The sequence below is a fragment of the Pongo pygmaeus genome, chromosome 5 (genome assembly GCF_028885625.2).
Source record: "Pongo pygmaeus isolate AG05252 chromosome 5, NHGRI_mPonPyg2-v2.0_pri, whole genome shotgun sequence".
In the NCBI taxonomy this organism is placed as follows: Eukaryota; Metazoa; Chordata; class Mammalia; order Primates; family Hominidae; genus Pongo; species Pongo pygmaeus.
In genome coordinates this window covers 163485591-163504677 of record NC_072378.2, presented here as the reverse complement: position 1 = coordinate 163504677, position 19087 = coordinate 163485591, and the positions used below count along the sequence as shown (strand labels likewise).

The window sequence follows — 19087 nt, the reverse complement described above, 5'->3', positions numbered from 1 at the left end:
TAATATTTCCATTTTGCTACCAGAAGAATTGATCTCTGTGGCAAATTTGTACTTAATATTTGTTCTTTGAAGTATTCCATGAACATCTCAAAATAGTTATTTTAATAATTATGAAACAAAACTTATTTGAATGCTCATAATTTAAAAGGGCCATAGAAATCACCTGGTATATTGTTGTCACTTACAGATAAGGAAAGTGAGGCCTACGAAGCAAGAGAAATAAAACTTAAAAACAATCAGCTCCTGTATGCTTTACTTGCATTCAACAAATATCCCTGGGCGCCTGCCCTGTGACAGTACTGTTCTAGGTACCAGGAAAGTGAGTGAATAAACCAGAAATACAGACAAAGATCTCGCCTTATAGGATTTCAGGATATGCCTATTTTTACTAACATTGTTACTGGGTCCATTTTGGGTCCCTATGGTTTTCATTTCTCTCATCTCTTATTTATGCTGACTTTATAGTTTTTTTGTAAGACAATTTAAATCCATTTTGAAACAATGTGGGGTATAAATATATAAATGACACATTTATGTCAACATTTATTTATAAAAAGTATTAAATGTTTATAGTTACCTGATAAATATTAATAAGTCATTTTTTAATACAAAACCAAGTCTGGAGATCTAAATTTTAATCAACAGGTACAATTACTATATTAACGTAAGGGGAAATTTGCCTCCATGGTGAGATTTTATGTATCTCTAATAGGGCAGTGAGGAAGATATATTTTTGGCAGTGAGTAGAGGCCACCTAAGTCCATTCTCACATATACCTGCTCAAATGTATCAGTTCTGGTTTTATTAATTTCATTTCAATATAGGTGGCTATGGAATATCATTTACATGTCAAAGAAGAAAAAACAAGAATGCAGAAAGGCCTCTGGCATCTCTGCTACTCTGGACAAGGACCATCATGACACTGCCAGGTGTGGGTTGATTGGGTGCTGTGCGGGGAGTGGGGAGGGATTTTGGACAAAATACAAGTCTATTTTGAGTTTCTCCCTTTCAAATTTGAGAGGTTTGTGATTTTGTTGCGTTTGTGAAAGGGTGGTATTATATCCTGATTTTCCTAGAGGGTTACGGGTTTATCTATGTCCTATTCAAATATCTCTGATATCTGGGACGTTCTTATGCCTGGTTATTAGAAATTTAGTGGAAAACAAGACCATCTTAGTGCATGTCATATTCTGTCACATAGCACATTATCATGGAGAAAGATGACCTGTATCAATATCTACTACATCAAAATGCCTAGAAAGTGAAAGATTTTAGAGACACCCTTATGTAGGTGTACCTGTTTCCATCTTCAAAATAAATGAATGGTTTCTAATATGATATAGTTATTTCTAAAAATTCACAGTGCCTCAGGTATTTATCTCCATCTCTTTCTCTCGAGGTCTCTATTGGAGTGACCGTTTCAAAACCACTTGTATGCTTCTCTTCACTCTTTATTTACACAGCAGAGGTAGAGACAATGGGCTGCACATTTTACCAATTCATATAGCATTTCTTCCCTCTCCAGATGCCCATATGGAAAACCTTTACAAAGAGCCCTGTCCCCACCCTGATCACCATCATTAGAAGTGTGTGATTTATATTACAGAAGGACAGAAAATCAAAGGATGGCAATTTAAGATGAGAAAACTCAAACACAATTTTAAAAATTCCATCGTTCATCTGATTATCTGCTTTGTAACTTATCCAGACAGCTCAGCTCTTTTCTCATCTGTTGCCAATAATGTGGATATTGAAGACAGCTAAAGAATCAACAGTCGTATTTCCCAAATGTTAGAGGGGTCAAGGAAAGTGTAGCAAAAGAAACAGATTAACATTTTGTTTAAGTATTCCTTATGCTTTTTTATAACTACAACCATTGATAATCAAGAATTCTTTAGCGATATTTAGAAAACGCATATTTAAAAATTAAAAATACACTATTACTGGGCTTGCCGGGTAGATTTCATATTTAAGATGAGATCTATTCATCTTTCATAGCTCATGAATTTGCTATTGATAAGTATACAGAAATTTTCACTACAAACATTTTGCAAAACTTTTCTCATATTTACCAATGAATTTATGATATGCATAGAAAACCATGACAAAAAAATCCATAGATAAGTCCCATTTTTTCACTTTAATAATAAAAATTCTAACATGCTGATAACCTTCTATCTATCTGGGTAGCAGATTCAGGCATTTATTTTTGACTGCCATTATCTTAATCTGGAGCTGCATGGTCTAATATGGTAACCATGTGGCTATTTAAATTAAAATTAATTAAAATTAAATAAAATTAAAAATTGAGTTCCTCAGTCTCGGTAGGCACATTTCAAGTGCTTAATCACCGCATATGGCCAGATGTACCATATTAGACGGTGCAGATGTAGAACATTTCCACCACTGCAGACAGTTGGATCAGACACTGCTGCAATCTTCAGAGATGCCACAAGAAATAGACGAAGCCACAGAGACAATGACACGCAGCCTGCCACGTCGTTTTGGCATCTGGAACAAATGACCACTTCCATGTGCACGAAACTGGTACTGAGAGCAGGGTGTGGGCTAAGCATGCAAAGACATCTGTCTGTCCCTAACTCTTGCTTCTACTTTCTGATGTTACCATAGAGTGCCCTTGTTATTTCAAGAACATACGATGGTTCCTAACCTGGTGAAGATCAGCTCAGCTAATCCAGAACAAGTAGGAGTCTGAGGACCTGGGGAGGGATCCCCAGACCAGAACCTTCACAGACTGGAATGACCGTGAGAGGCTGGGGCAGCGTGTGCCAGGGTTTAGAGCAGTGCGTCCTAAGTCCTTCAGAGCCACAGGCTCTGGAAACACTGATAAAAGAAATAGACCTGCTTCTCGCTTAGTTATGTGCATCATTTCAGGTGCTCACAAATCTACTTGGAGTCCCTAGGGTGTCTGAGGAGAGCTGAGAGAGGGCCGGTATCCTCGGAGGGAAGCGCTTCTCCTCAGCAGTCCTCAGTGAGGAATGAGCTATGACATTGAGACGAGGGGTTTTCATGACCAGAAACCGGTGCTCTGCCCACACACAAGAGAAGAGTGCAGGGTCTTGGCCTCTTGTTTTTAGTTTTTTGTGGGGGACGGATGGCTCTGCTTCCTTCAGCACTCGAGAGTTCTTCCTTAGGAATGGCATCCTAAAACAATCCCTCCTCTTATTTAGCACCAGATTGTCCTTTCATCAAACGTGCCACGAAATAAGTATAAACTATGGATAGATGGTTCCCAAGCCTATGTTTAATAATCTTAATGTCTTGGCTGGGCGCGGTGGCTCACGCCTGTAATCCCAGCACTTTGGGAAGCCGAGACAGGTGGATCACGAGGTCAGGAGATTGAGACCATCCTGGCTAACACAGTGAAACCCCGTCTCTACTAAAAATACAAAAAATTAGCTGGGCGTGGTGGTGGGTGCCTGTAGTCCCAGCTACTCAGGAGGCTGAGGCAGGAGAATGGCGTGAACCCGGGAGACGGAGTTTGCAGGGAGCCGAGATGGCGCCACTGCACTCTAGCCTGGGGGACAGAGCAAGATTCCGTCTCAAAAAAAAATAATAAAATAATAAATAATCTTAATGTCTTATCTTCAGTGTTACAGTAATGCAATTAAAATGTAGTAGCAACTCTCTAAAAGAAGTCCACAGCTTCTGGAATAAGATGTTTTTCTAAATTTATGCTATTATACTACCAATGACAGCAAATAAATTGTTTCTTCTTTTTATTACTTTTTAGCTTGCTGAATCAGTGCTATAATCAATAGTAGCTTAAGAGAATTAATATATCCATAAAAAAGAAAAGCATTTTATATCCCTGCTGCCTGTTGGATTATCAAAGATAAAGAAAATGATTCACCTCATATTTTTATTAATAATTTATTTTCAAAATGATTTTTTCTAGTCTCTACACTTCTAAAGGTTGCTCATAAAATTATTTGAATCATAGTAAATCTATATAATTTATTTTCATTAATACAATTTATGTGTAGGTTATAATTACCTAAAACACCAAAAGCCACTCACTTTTTATAAAGAATTATGACATATTATTTAACTCAACAGGAATCAGGTTTTGAAGAAACTCCATTGTATTATCTTGTATGAGCCAGTACATAGACAGGCAAACACAAAATCCATGCAACCATTCAAATATATGAATCCAAAAATCCAAACAAAAGTTTGGAAATATTTATATTAAGACTAAAGTATGAAAGTTAGTTATACACGCTATAAATTTTTTCTCATCATATGTACATTTTCGCATAACAAGTTCACATTCTAACAGAGACTATTATAAAGGAGACAATAATGTTACTCACCTCTTTCCCACCCCCCCCAAAATTTTATAGTAAGGTTTCCTAATAAGGATACCACCAAGTTCCTCTTGTAACATAAGTTGGAATAATTCTAAGTTCAATAACTGATATCGGATGACTGCTCAAGAATTAGAAATGTTTGATAACAATATGAAAATATTTCAAAAGACATACTAGATATAATGCAATAATCCTTTCAATGTTTCTATACAGGAAGGAAAAATTTAATTTTAATGCACCTTTTTAAGCTATTTACTTTGATTTCTCTGATTTGTAATTTTATTTTTAACATAAATTTATCTGTTACTAATTAAAAACAATTCCTGATTTGCTTTTGGCCACGACTGCTGGACTTCCCAGTTAAATGTGTCAATTGCTTAATTTAACTAATATTTGGCCAAAACCTTTTCTTGTCCTTAACCTGATGTGATACTCATAAGTGTGCACAACTGCTTTGCTGTCTGTAGGCAGAAAGGCCCTTTTAGTTGATAAATATCACCAAAAGCAAAGTCTTTGATAGCAATAATAATTAAATAGCAGAAGCTGGTTAGAGACCAGCATTTATTTTTCTCAAATTAAATGTAAAAGCCTTCTCCGGTTAAGAGATTGGCAAGTTTTTACAAATAACCTCTGTGAGCCTTTTATAAAGGAACACAACCACATTAGAATGGAGTCATTAGGCAATACATTTATTTTGAAGCCAATTAACCTTTTGTCAGAAAAATGTCTGTGCTGTAATGGCTTCGACGGTGGAGGTCAGCCTCTAACAGGGCACGTGTGACAGCCATCGCGCCTGCTGACACAGGCTGGGACGGAAAGGAGAGCCAGGATTGGGATCGGCCTGCTTTTGTATTTTACTCTGCATTTCCAGGGAGCAGACAATCTTGACCTATCCATTTAGGTAATTAAAGCTTCCACTTGGAAGTGTCCTGCAGGAAGGTGAAATCTGGGGGAGATAAATGGCTGTTGCTCTCCGTATCCAGCCGCCAGTTCCATCATTTGATGGACTGCCTGAAACAAGCCAGGCTGCCAGGTTCTCATAAAAATAGAGATGAATTGGGAAGCAGACAATTCTCTAAGGCAAAGCAATTCTGTCATTTTCTTCTGTGTGGGCTATAATTGTTAGTCAAGGTGGATGGCTGACACAGGGGGGCTTTCTCTAAGAGCTTTCCCACCATCTTCCACGTGCTGAGAAATGACTCCAGTTTATTTACTTAGCAGCCAAGTGTGTTTGGCATTGGGAGATGTCACTTCAGCAGGTGCAGCTGGCCGGCACAGCTGTGCCCTGACTTACCTTCCAGGCGATTTTGTTTCCTTTTGAATCATGCTCAAGGGCAATTGGGAAGTCACCTCGCTCATAAAATTTTCGAAATGCTGTGGGCTTGGTTGGTCTTTCTTTAAATGCCCCTGCAGCTGGAGGGCCTCTCACCTTAATTGAAAAAAAAAAAAAAAATAAGGATCAGGTTTTAAGACATACTAAAAAAATTCACAATAAAAGAACTTTCTGTTTTTAAAGATTTCAGCTTGTATAAATATGTTGGAAGATAAAACTACATTATCTAATAAGGGACAACAGAAATCTGTTAATACAAACACCTGGGGAAGAAAATTATTTTATAATCACTATTAAAAGTCTGCTTTATTTCAAGCTACTTTAGAAAGCATTCTTAGAAAATGTCACTTAAAATATCACTTTATTGGGAAGAGAAGACTGATATTATGTATACGAAAAACATTTTAATAGAGGTGACTTAAGCTTAGAATGTTAAAACTTTTACAATTTCAAATACTTATAAATTCTAATCTTGGCTCTGATACACTTTATGGAATACTGAAGTAATTTAAAACATTTCAATTTTTCTATATATATGTAAAATAGTGGAATATCTTCTCATATTATGAATATTAACAATAAAACTACCAAAATGATATAAAAGTAATAATAAATTAGTGTAGAAAGAAAAAAAAGGTGGCCTACTATGTGTGTGTATAGCACACATTTGGTAACATGAATTTACAAGAAAGTAACATTAGAATAGATGAGAAATTACAACCGATGAGAAACTTCCATCTCCAAAACTGAAATTTTCATTGAAGAAGAAATATTTCCTATAGAGTTATTTACAATGAATACATCTTTCAAATCTGTATTTACATTGGAACTAATTCATTAGATTACAAAATTAAAAGTAGTAAGTAAACTATTTAGAAAATAAATGTACTGTTCTGTTCCTTACATATAGTCTAAACATGATTATTTTTCCCTGCTTACTGAAAAAAGGTAAATACTAGTCATTTTATATATTAGCTTAATAAATTCATGATTACTTTGCTAATACTAACTATAGACAAAATAATGTCTTAATATTTTTAGTTATTTTATATGTTAATTTGTAATATTTTTGTTAAAAACTCCAATTTTAATGAATATATTAACATATCTAAATAACATACAATAAATAAACATACAATACACATATTAGATATGAAAAATACATTGTATCTAATACATATATAAAAGGATTATATATGAAATTAAGTGTGGTATTAAGAAATACCTTATTACAATGATTAAATGCTGAAGTGGAGTTGAAGAGTGAGGTAACACACATTTATTAGAGTTTAGAATTTACTCCACTACATAGCACATTACTCCCAGTATATGATTATATGAGTAATTGAGGCAGATTGGGTATTACCAGTAGGAAGGAAGATTTCCTTTTACTTATTGAAAATTAGGAATTTGTTCTGGAATTAGAATTAATAGCCACCATTTTCAGTCAAATTCATTCAATTATTAAATAACCACATGTATTTAACAACTATTTTGTTCAGCTCTTTGAGCTGGAGGCTACATAAAAAGAACAGTTTTAGCTATATGACTATCATGGAAACTGTAGAGCTGTGATTCCTGGACTTCTGAAATTCATGGAGGAGTAAATCTTGAATCACATTTTTGGGAATTGATAAATGATTGACAAATTTTTATGTTGCCAAAAAGTTTGTTTTTTTTAGAAAAGGTTGATGGTAACATCTACCAACATGGCACCATTTTAACACCCTCAAAAAAGTGACAGAATACAATCTAAAGAAAGAAAATTCGACCAAGTTAAACAAGCATAAATGTGTGAACAAATATTTATAATAAATTATGTGCAATAGTGCCAGTGTATAGTGCATATATGTATGTGCATGTGTGTGTGTATTGTTATTGTAGAATACTGATTACTGCTCATCAAAAGCCTCATTTATTTTATTTTGTTTTTTTGTTTAACTTGTTGTTAAGATAATCATAGATCCATATGCAGTTGTAAGAAATAACACACAGAACACACATAGCCTTTATTTGCTTTCCCTAATGGGAATATCCTACAAACTGTGGTACTATATCACAATAGGTTATTGACATTGATACAGACAAGAACATTTCTACCACCACAAAGTTCCCTCAATTTGCCCTTATACAGCCACACTCTTTCTTCCCCTTAACCTTCGTCCGCTAGCAACAACTATGTCCTCTTCATTTCTATAATTTTGTTATTTCAAGAATCATACACGTAACCCTTTGGAACTGGCCTTTTTCACTCCACATAAATCTCTGTAGAATCATATAAGTTGTTGTGTGTACAGACTGAGTATCAAAATCTGAAAAGCTCCAAAATCTGAAACTTTTTGAGCGCTGACATGGTGTTCACAGGAAATGCTTATTGGAGCTGAAAAAATCAAAAATCCAAAACACTTTGAATCCCAAGCATTTCAGATAAGGGGTAGTCAACCTATGTCAATAGTTCATTGCTGTTTAATGCTGAATGGTATTCCATGGCATGGATACATCAGTTTGTCTACCCATCCACCTTTAAAGGTCATATGGATTACTTCCTGGGTTTGGCTATTATGGATAAAGTTGCAAAATTTTTTGTAGATGCTCTTTATCAAGTTGATGACCTTTCCCCCTCTATGCTTATTTTTCTGATAGTTTTTCATTATAAGTAAATGTTCAATTTTTGCTATTTTTTTCTGCATCAATCAATATGCTTCTGTGATTTTTATTCTGTCACCTTTTGATATGGAGTTTTCTATTACAAATGTAATAGCCTTTAAAGTTATAGAGCTACTTAAATAATCTGCTTCTTATTGGATGACTTGCAGTAACATGTATTTTCTGAGGAATTGGCCCGTTTTATTTAAGTTGTCAAACTTACAAGTGTAGAATTGCTTGTGGTTTTTCTGTATTATCCTTCTGATGTCTGGAAGGTCTCTCATGATATCCATTCTTCATTTCTGATATTTGGTAATTTGTGTCTTTGCTTTTTCCTTTGCCCGTCTTACTAGAAGTTGGCCAATTTTATTGATTTCTTCTGCATTTCCAAAGCTACATTTTAACTGGATGTAGGATTTAAGGTTCATGGTTCTTTCTTTTAGCACTTGAAAAATAGTGTGCCACTCCCTTCTACCCCTCAAGGCTTTGGATGATAAATCCACTCTCATTCACATTGCTTTCCCTTATTTATAAGGTGCCACTTTTTTTTAGTTATGCCACGATTTTTCTCTGTCTTTAATTTTCAGAAGTTGAATTACTATGTGCCTTTGCATGCATTTCTTTGCTTTTTATCCTGTTTGAAGTTTGTTCAACTTTGTGAATCTGTAGGTTCATGTCTCTTGCTAAATTTAGAAAGTTTTCAGTCATTATTTCTTTGAGTACTTCTCTGGCCTGGCTTCTTTTTCCTCTCCTTGTAGACTCCAATGACATTAATGTTAGATCTTTTGTTATGGTACCACAGATCCCTGAAACTTTTTTTTTTTTCAGCCTATTTTCTCTGTCGTTCGTATTGGGTAACTTCTACTGCTCTATCTTCAAGTTTGTGGCTTCTTCCTTCTGCCTCCTGCATTCTGCTGTTGAGCCCAAATATGCTTTTATTTAATTTGAGTTGTATTTTCAGTTCTACAATTTCTATTTGGTTCATCTTTATATCGTCTATTTCTTTTCTGAGACTTTCCACTCTTTCATTGTCTCAAGTGTGTCATAATACTCATAAAAGCATTTTTGGAAGTAACTAATTTAAAATTCTTCCCTAGACATTTCTAACATTTCTGTTATCTTGGTGTTGGCACCTGTTGATTATATTTTTACATTCACTCTGAGATCTTCCTGATTCTTGGTGTCATTACTGATTTTCTTGTGAAACCTGTATGTTTGATACATTATATTATGAGATCTTAAAGCTTCTGTTTTAGCTTGCTTATTCTGACATTTCTCTGGCAAAGGTTGGGGGAAGGGTGCTACCTTATTACTGCCAAGTTGGGGTAGAGGTCTCATTACTCTACTTGGCATCTACTGACCCCAGAGGAGAGAATACTTCATTAATACTGGGTGACCCCAGAGGAGGGAGTGCCTCATTAATACTGGGTGGGGATGGAGATTCCAGAACCCACTAGGCCTCCACTGATAGCCTCCTGGCTGGAAGGGGCAGGAGTGACTCATTACTGCTCCCCCATTGTCCACACTGACATCATAAACGGTGTGGCCTCATTACCCTGGGCAGTGGTGAAATTCCTCACTCTCTAGGCAGTCCTCTGACTTAACTCCAATGGGAAGGAGACAACTCTTTTGTCACTAAGTGGGGAACAAGCCCAAGCTCCTCGTGAGGTCTCCACTGGCACTGCAGATGTTGGGGCCTCTTTACTATTCTAGTGAAGAGGAAAGTCCCAATGCCCCATTTAAGAAACTCAATTACAACCATTATTTAGATATTTTGTTTGCCAATCATCCACTAACTTCCCTTGTTGAGTTTTTCTAGAAGTCACATAGTTATTTTTACTGTTGATAATAAGCCTCCCACTTACTGAGTTGGTCTAAAATTTGTTGAGATCATCCATCTTTCTCCCTTTTGTCTTTGCATTTCTCTAAAAATCAATTTCTCTTTTCTTTTTGTCTCTTATACTGAATATACTCCAATCTTTCTGATTCTCAGCTCAAAATTCTTAATGTTCAAACTTTTGAATGAATAGGCACATTTCTAACAAAGCTTAGAAGGCTTTTTATAAATTGATATAGATAACTTATACTTCTTCCTTTCGATAAATTTTCATGTACCCTACAGAAGTGATTCCATGCCTGCACTTCCATGGAAAGCCTTTATTTAGAAAAGAACTTTACAGAATAATCCATGGTGATATGTAATCACTTGACAGTGAGAAATTCTCTTCTTAAGTCTCCGGTATCCTCTGTCTTTATATTTCTATTTACTTATTTTTAAACACTTTATATTTTTTGGGATCTGCCATAGATCCATTCTAAATTAACTCTTGGCATCTCAAAAGCCGGAACTTGTAACAGAAGCAAGAATGTTCTCAATTAGCTCTCTCAGTGCATCAGTGGCACTGAATTTTATGCAGATGCTTTGTCACTACAGCCGAAATAATATTGTTTTCTGTTCCAGGTACGTATGACATGCGTATCCACCTAAGCTTTATAGAAGGACATACCATTTTTATATTCTATACATAATTTACTCCATATAATCCTAAACATCTGTACATAAAAAAATCAAGTGAAATATAATTAATCCTGGGATGGTAATAAAGATCTTATTATTGGAAACCATGCAGATGGTTGTAGCTTGTCTAAACAACTTTTAAAACAAGCAAAATGACTCTGAAAATCCTTAGATAAGTTCCATATTTGTAGAAGATAAAATATTATAAATTTTACTTCATGTTTTAAGAATTTTACCTCAATTTATTATAAATAATATAAAGCAAACAAGAGACCATAAATCAAATGAGATTTGTGGAAAAATGCAATTAAGGTCTGCCTGAATGGTAGGGGCAATCTGTAAACCAATTAGGAAGAATGGATGTTACAGCAGAATGCTTTTAATAAAATCCAATGCACTTGGGAACCAAGATATTGAATGCAGTTTGAAATAACTACAGATGACAGAATACTTTATATGCCTACATTTACGGAATGTGGCATAATGGATTTAGGACTTACATCACAGTGTCCATCATATGGTCACAAAACTAATAATAATAAGGAAGGAATGTAAGGCTCTTGAAGTTTTCATCATATAGTTTGAAAATTTCCTTTTCACTATTTTTATTCTTTAGCATAAACTGAAGCTGTTTAAAAAAGACTTTTATATCAAGCAGGAAATTTGCATTGTGTTATTCTAATTGGCCCATTTAGCCAACCCACCAGAACACTGAAACAATAGGATGCAAAGATATTGATTACTTGTTTTCATCAGCTTCAATCTGAAATTCTGGTTCATGAAAACGCCATTGTTATAAACGGGTGGGCAAGACCCGTTGACTTGAGTTCTGTCAGGACTGGACTGTTAGTCTCAGGAATGGTAAATCGGTTACCTTCAGCGTAGGCTCCTGAGTGAGAAGTTCTGTAATTCAGTGTCTGCCTCATTTGCCAACTGTAATTGCTTCATTACATAAGAAATTTTACAATACTCAAGGTCACCAAATGACCAGGACAATGCTTACAAAATTATTACAATAAGAAAATTGTATTGTAATAGAAGATAGGTGTCTCAACGATAGCAAAAATGAGCTCATAATACCAAGTAAAATGATTATAATAAGTTATAACAATATAATGATTTAAGAATTTAACAATATATTATGATCATGATAGCCAGAAAAGATATGAGCCTTATTTGTTAAGGATACGTACAGACATTCATTTTACTGCACTCTGGTTTATTGTGCTTCATAGATACGGTGTTTATTTAGTAAATTGAAGGTTTGTGGCAACCTTGCATTGTGTAAGTCTATCAGTGCCATTTTTCCAACAGCATGGGCTCACTTCATGTCTCTGCATCATGTTTTGGTAATCCTGGTACTATTTCCATTTTTCATCATTATTATATCTGTTATGGTGACCTGTGATCAGTAACCTTCAATGTCACTGTTGTGATTTTGGGGGAGTACCACAAACAACTCTCATATAAGGCAACAAATTTAATCCATAAATGTTTGTGTTCTAACTGCTCCACCAATTGGCCATTCCCCTATCTCTCTCCCTTCCTCAGGCCTCCCTATTTCCCGAGACAGGACAATATTGAAATGAGTCCAATTAATAACTCTACATGGCTCCTAAGTGTTCGAATGAAGGGAAGAGTCACACGTCTCTTCCTCTGAATCAAAAGCTAGAAATAATTAAGCTCAGTGAAGAAGGCATATTGGACACCAGGACAGGCTGGAAGACCTCTTGTACCAAATAGTTAGCCAAGTTGTGAATGCAAAGGGAAAGTTCTTGAAGGAAATAAAAAGTGCTATCCCGGTGAACACATGAATAATGAGAAAGTGAAACAGGCTTATTGCTGATACGGAAAAAGTTTGAGTGGTCTGGATAGAAGATCAAACCAGCCACAACATTCCCTCAAGCCAAAGCCAAATCCAGAGAAGGCCCTAATTGTCTTCAATCCTGTGACGGCTGAGAGAGATGAGGAAGCTTCAGAAGAAAAGTGTGAAGCTAGTAGAGGTTGATTTGTGAGATGTATGGAAAGAAGCCATCTCCGTAAATTAAAGTGCAAGGTGAGGCAGCAAGTGCTGATGGTGAAGCTGCAGCAAATTTTCCAGAAGATCTACCTAAGATAAATGATGAAAGTGGCTACAGTAAACAACAGATTTTTAATGTAGAATAAACAGCCATCTATTGGAAGAGGACACTGGGCTGTTAAAGCTACTGAGGATAATTCAATGCTTGGCTTCAAAGTTTCAAAGGACAGGCTGACTCTCTTGTTAGGGGCTAACGCAGCTGGTGACTCTAAGTTGAAGCCAGTGGTCACTGAGCACTCAAAAAGTTCTAGAGCCCTTAATAATGAGGCAAAATCTATGCTTCCTGTACTCTGTAAATGGAACAACAAAGCCTGGATGACAACACATCTGTATGTAGCATGGTTTATTGAATATTTTCAGCCCACTGTTGAGATCTACTGCTCAGAAAAAAAGATTTCTTTCAAAGTATTCTCCTCATTGACAAAGCTCTTGGTCACCCAAGAGCTCTGATGGAGATGTACAAGGAGATGAATGTTGTTTTCATCCCTGCTTACACAACACCCATTCTGCAGCCCATGCATCAAGGGGTAATTTTGACTTTCAACTTTTTTTTTTATTTAAGAAATACATTTTAGGCCAGGTGTGGTGGCTCACACCTGTAATCTCAGCACTTTGGAAGCCTGAGGTGGGGATGGATCACCTGAGGTCAGGAGTTCAAGACCAGCCTGACCAACATGGTGAAACCCTAGCTCTACTAAAAATACAAAATTAGCTGGGCATGGTAGTGCATGCCTGTGATCCCAGCTACTTGGGAGGCTGACGCAGGAGAATCGCTTGAACCTGGGAGGCAGAGGTTGCAGTAAGCTGAGATTGCGCCATTGCACTCCAGCCTGGGCAACAAGAGTGAAACTCAATCTCAAAAAAAAAAAAAAAAAAAAGAAATACATTTTGTAAGGATCTAGCTGCCATAGATGGTGATTCCTCTGATGTATCTGGGCAATGTAAATTTAAATATTCTACAAAAGATTCAGGATTTACCATTCTAAATGCCATTAAGGACCTTTCTGATTCATAGGAAGCGGTCAAAATATCAACATTAAAAGGAAGGATAATTCCAATCCTCATGAATAACTTTGAGGGGTTCAAGACTGCAGTGGAGTAACTGGAGATATAGCAGAAATAGCAAAAAGTCTAGAATTAGAAGTGAAGATGTGACCAAATTGCTGCAACCTCATATAAAACTTTAATGAGGAGCTGCTTCTTATGGATGAGCAAAGAAAGTAGTTTCTTGAGGCAGAATCTACTCCTGGTGAAGATACTTTGAACATTATCAAAATGATAAAAAAGGATAATGACAGCAAACATAAACTTAATTGATAAAGCATGGGCACAATTTGAGAAGACTGACTCCAATTTTGAAAGAAATTTTACTGTGCATCAAATGGTATTAAACAGCATCACATGCTACAGAGAAATCTTTCATGAAAAGAAAAATCAATCAATGCAGCAAATTCCATTGTTGTTTTATTTTAAGAAATCATCACAGCCACACCACCTTTCAGCAACCACCACACTGATCAGTCAGCAGCCATCAACCTCAAAGCAAGACCCTCCACTAGCAAAAAGACTATGACTCACTGAAGGCTCAGATGATTGTTAGCATATTTTAGCAATAAAGTATTTTTAATTATGGTATGTTCATTGTTTTTAGACATAATGCTATTGTACCTTATTAGACTATAATATAGTATAAATATAATTTGTATGCACTGGGAAACAAAAAAATCATGTGACTCTCTTAATTGAGATATTTGCTTCATTGCAGTGGTCTGAAACTGAATCTGCGATATCTCCAAGGTCAGCCTTTATATACAGTCATGTGCTGCAGAACAATGTTTCAGTAAACAACAGACCACATATACCATTGTGGTCCCAGAAGATTATAACACCATATTTTTACCATACCTTTTCTATCTTTAGATATGTTTAAAATACACAGATACTTACCATCTTCTTACATTTACCTACAGCATTCAATACAGTAACATCTTGTACAGGTCTGTAGCCCAGGAGCAATAGGCTACACCACATAGCCTAGGTGTGTAGTAGGCAATACCATATAAGTTTGTGTAAGTACACTGTATGATGTTCATGCAATGATGAAATTGCCTAACAACGCATGAATGGATCTCCACGTTTAAGCAATACATGACTGTATTTCAATAAATATTCAATATATTGGTAAGCATCCTATAGAGTCTTTAAAAATAAGGCACTGCAGGCAACAACGGCTGGCAGGGAAAACTTCAAGTGATTTGAGCCATCTGCTTCCAGAAGGGTTTTCAGTCAAGGTCTAACAGAATGGCCTGAGGTCAGGAGAATATAGAGTCAAGGTGAATGGTCTGCATTTCAGTGCAGTGGTCCAAGCATGGGATGGCAAAAGCCTTAAATTAAGGTGGCATCAAGAATAAGAACAAAACCCCTCATACTGTGTTCATTGCTTTATGAACATTATTGGTATCAATTTGCAACAAAACCGTATGAAAATTATTTCACAGACAAGGAAATTGAAGAGGGTAAATAACCGGCTGGAAATCACCGTGTCAGCACACAGTCAAAAAGAGACTTTAACCCCAATCTCTTTGTCTCTACAGGACATGTACCTCAGTCACTATCCTAGATTATTAAATTCAAGCAAAAATCTAAAGGATTATTCAGGCACCTGACCGATTGGATGAGGAAAGCTACAGGCAGAGATGGAATTTAGATTTCAAGACTACAAAGTTAGGAATAGTCTATTTGTTTAAATCATGTAAATAATGAGAAACTGCAGAAAGCTTGCAAGAAAATCTTATTAAATCACTTGTAATCCTACCACCTATTAATAACTTTGCTTTTCCTTTTAAACTTTTCAAAAACATAATACTGCAAATACCATATTTTTACATTTTTATGTCCTTTCCATTTAGTGTACTTTTTAACTTAGTTTAGTATGTTTTGATGTTGCCATTTCTATCAAAATTTCATATTTAATGGCTAAGTAATATTCCACCTACTATTTGCCATTATATTTGGAATTTATATTATTTCCATTTTTGCCTATTGTAATTACACTGTATAAATATTCCAGGCATATGACATGTTTTATATTATTTCCTTCAGACACAGTCTCCAATGTGAGATAATGAGGTAAATTTTATGTGTATTTTATGATTCTTGATAATATTATTTTCTAATTAAAAAAGAGATCAGTCTTCCTGTTCAATTTAGATTACTACATTTAACAAATGAGGATGAGCATTTTCTCATTTTGTGTAAATACAATATGCATGCATTGTGAATGCATGTTCGTGTCTTTTCCTCATTAATGTTAATTTGTATGAGATCTTTATACTGGAATATATTAAGTACTGGTTGTGTTGACTGAAAATATCTTATTATCTTTGTTTCCCATTTTATTTATTTAGCATTGAAAAGTTTTAAATTTTGTGTAAGAAAGTCTCTGTCTTTTCTTTATTTGCTCTTTTTGCCTCCAGCTTTGCTTTTTCTAGTTGATTCCTTTGTGTGCTGCACAATGAATATTCTAATAGACTAATTAAATCATATCTCTCATCTGCTTAAAATCCATCAATGATTTCCCATTGACACTCTACACAAAGACATTTGCAAGCTGACTGTCAGTCTCTCTGGTCGTTCCTGCACAGGCACTTCAAGCATTAGTCACACCAAAATGCTGGCAGTCTCAAATATATCCTGCTCCTCCTTGGTCTCCATGATTTTCCATCAGCCTGTAATTCTCCCTCGTGCCCTCACTCTTTTCTTTTCTCCTTCCTTTTCTCCTGAATAACCATTAATCACCTTCAAGACTCAGCACAAACCTTTCCTAACAAACCACATCCCTACTGTGAAGTGGGGTTAGATCCTTCTTCACATTAAGCTTGCAATGCCTGTGGGATAAACAACTTGGGGGGTCACTGAACAACTGGACATCTGAAAAGTCATTATCAGAGAGGTCTAAGCTGTTGATTATGTTTGGCTGTGACCAGGTGGTAGGTTCAATCTATGGAAACGGGCAACTTTTCCCAAAGAGAGAGTGTATGGTGAGAAAAAGGCTGAGGCCCCAAGACAGTACCTGAATATTTAACAACAAGTAGATTCTATAGGAGAATAGAAAGAATAGTCAGAATAGTAGCAAGAAAATGGAAAAGGGATGATACCATAAAATTCAACAAGTGAGAGAGACCATTTTCTTGTTTTTGTTTTTTAATAATAAAGGGAGATCATTAAGAGGAGGACTGAAAGTATCCATCTGAAAATCTAAAAGCAGTAGTGACATGATGAGGTGGAAGCCAGACTGTAGTGCACTGAGGAATGGGTGAGAAATATGAAGAAGGATCTGTATTCTATAGGAGCCTTTCTACCCTGTGGGATGTCAAGATCTGAGATGTTAGCAAGCTGTGATTGCTGAAGGAGGTCAAAACCAATGGTAATTGGAAATAGGAAAAGAGAAGTAAATTAATGGACTATTACACTGGAATTCATAAATTATATAACCACTTATGGAACCGCAGTGGATTTAGAAAACAAGCTATATGTATAACCAATACACTTACATAAAATGGCCAGAGAAACATGTGAAGTGCAGAGTAAGTTTTTCCATGTTAGGAGCTCATAAATCTGAATTTGGGGATCTATGGTCACATAAACTGAACTATATACTAGAAACAGAGTTAAGAAAATAGCTCTAAATTAGACTTTTACCTGTATCATTTATTCATTAAAAATATATTGAATACCTAATTTTCACAAGTTACTAGGTTTGGTATGATTGGGGAAAAAATACAACTCAAATACATTAGCTCCAAGATATATATTATTAGGAGAAGAGATAAAAATACCACCGACAATCTGCACTTGAAATAAGAATATGAGAAATGTCACAAAAAATATATAGAATTCTGCAAACTCAGAAGATAAACCTCTTTGGTCTGAAGGCATTGTTCCTTTTCATTAGAAAATGTTACTTAGCCTTTACAGAGTGCCTACAGGTTTCAGTGGATCCAGACAAAAATGTATTATAATTTCCTATGAACCTGAATTCTGTACAATTTTAATTATAAATAATTATTAGAAAATTATGTTTGCTATTCCCTATATTTGCCCATTTACAACTTTTGTAGTTAACAGTTAAATCAGAATTAATTTGTCTGAATTTTCTGTACATTTTATAAATTTAAGTAGTTACTATTACTACAATCTTATAACCCAAAATTCACTATTGATGAGATCAATACACTTTCTATGTGAAATCTCTTGCAATAAAATTCACATTTCCTGTTTTGAAATTCATTTGTCCAAATGAAAAACCCTGTTGAAAATCTAAGGCTTCTGTTAGACTTAAAGGAAATAATCTAAATTAGTCTAAAGTACTTGCAGAGACTAGTTTAAATATGATGAACATAAATAAAAACTAAAATTAACATGTGCATATTATAATAAATTACATTTAAATTACCATTGCCTTTTGATGATCACAGAAAAACAAATAACTTGTAATGCATTTTTTTTTCTAATAGGTACTATGAGAAAGATGCAATGCTATCAGTATAAGATAGTAATATGTAGAAAATTAGCCAGGCATGGTGGCTCACACCTATAATCCCAGCATTTTGGGAGGCCAAGGGGGCGGATCACCTGAGGTAAGGAGTTCGGGACTAGTCTGGCCAACATGGCAAAACCCCATTTCTACTAAAAATACAAAAATTAGCCGGGCATGGTGGTACACACATGTAATCCCAGCTACTTGGGAGGCTGAGGCAGGAGAATCGCTTGCTTGGGAAGTGGAGTTGCAGTGAGGCGAGATATCCCCCAGCCTGGGCAACAGAGCGAGACTCTGTCTCAAAAAAAAAAAAAGAAAACTGACAAATATTTCAGTTAAAACATTTAGCACAGTTTGGTACTAGAGCTGGTTTTTCTGCTTGACCACACATTGTAAGCTGCCTTGTTTCCAGAAGGATTTAAGGAGGTCCACGAAGACACAGGCAGTTCAGAAGACGGCTCAGCCCACATGGAGGAACCGCCAGGTGTAGGGAGGTGATTGGACCCTTTCAGCCTCGGCTTCCTGTAAAATGTTCCTGGCTGACCTCTATGATTCCTTCTACACCTTTTTAACTTAACATGTTGAGTAAGCATCCTACGGAGTCTTTAAAAATAAGGCACTACAGGCAACAATGGCT

General features: G+C 35.7%; 1 protein-coding gene across 5 annotated transcripts in view; it reads right to left on the bottom strand.

Moving 5' to 3' along the window:
• The window catches only part of PACRG (parkin coregulated), a 590797-nt gene that overhangs the window by 498984 nt on the left and 72726 nt on the right, over positions 1–19087 (bottom strand). For all 5 annotated transcript variants that reach the window (XR_008503040.2, XM_054490453.2, XM_054490457.2 and 2 more), the window contains exon 2: positions 5629–5763. Coding sequence is in view for 4 of the 5 variants with exons in the window: in XM_054490453.2 (XP_054346428.1) it covers positions 5629–5763 (135 nt within the window). In the remaining variant the exon portion in view is untranslated. The remainder of the gene's footprint in view (positions 1–5628; positions 5764–19087) is intronic.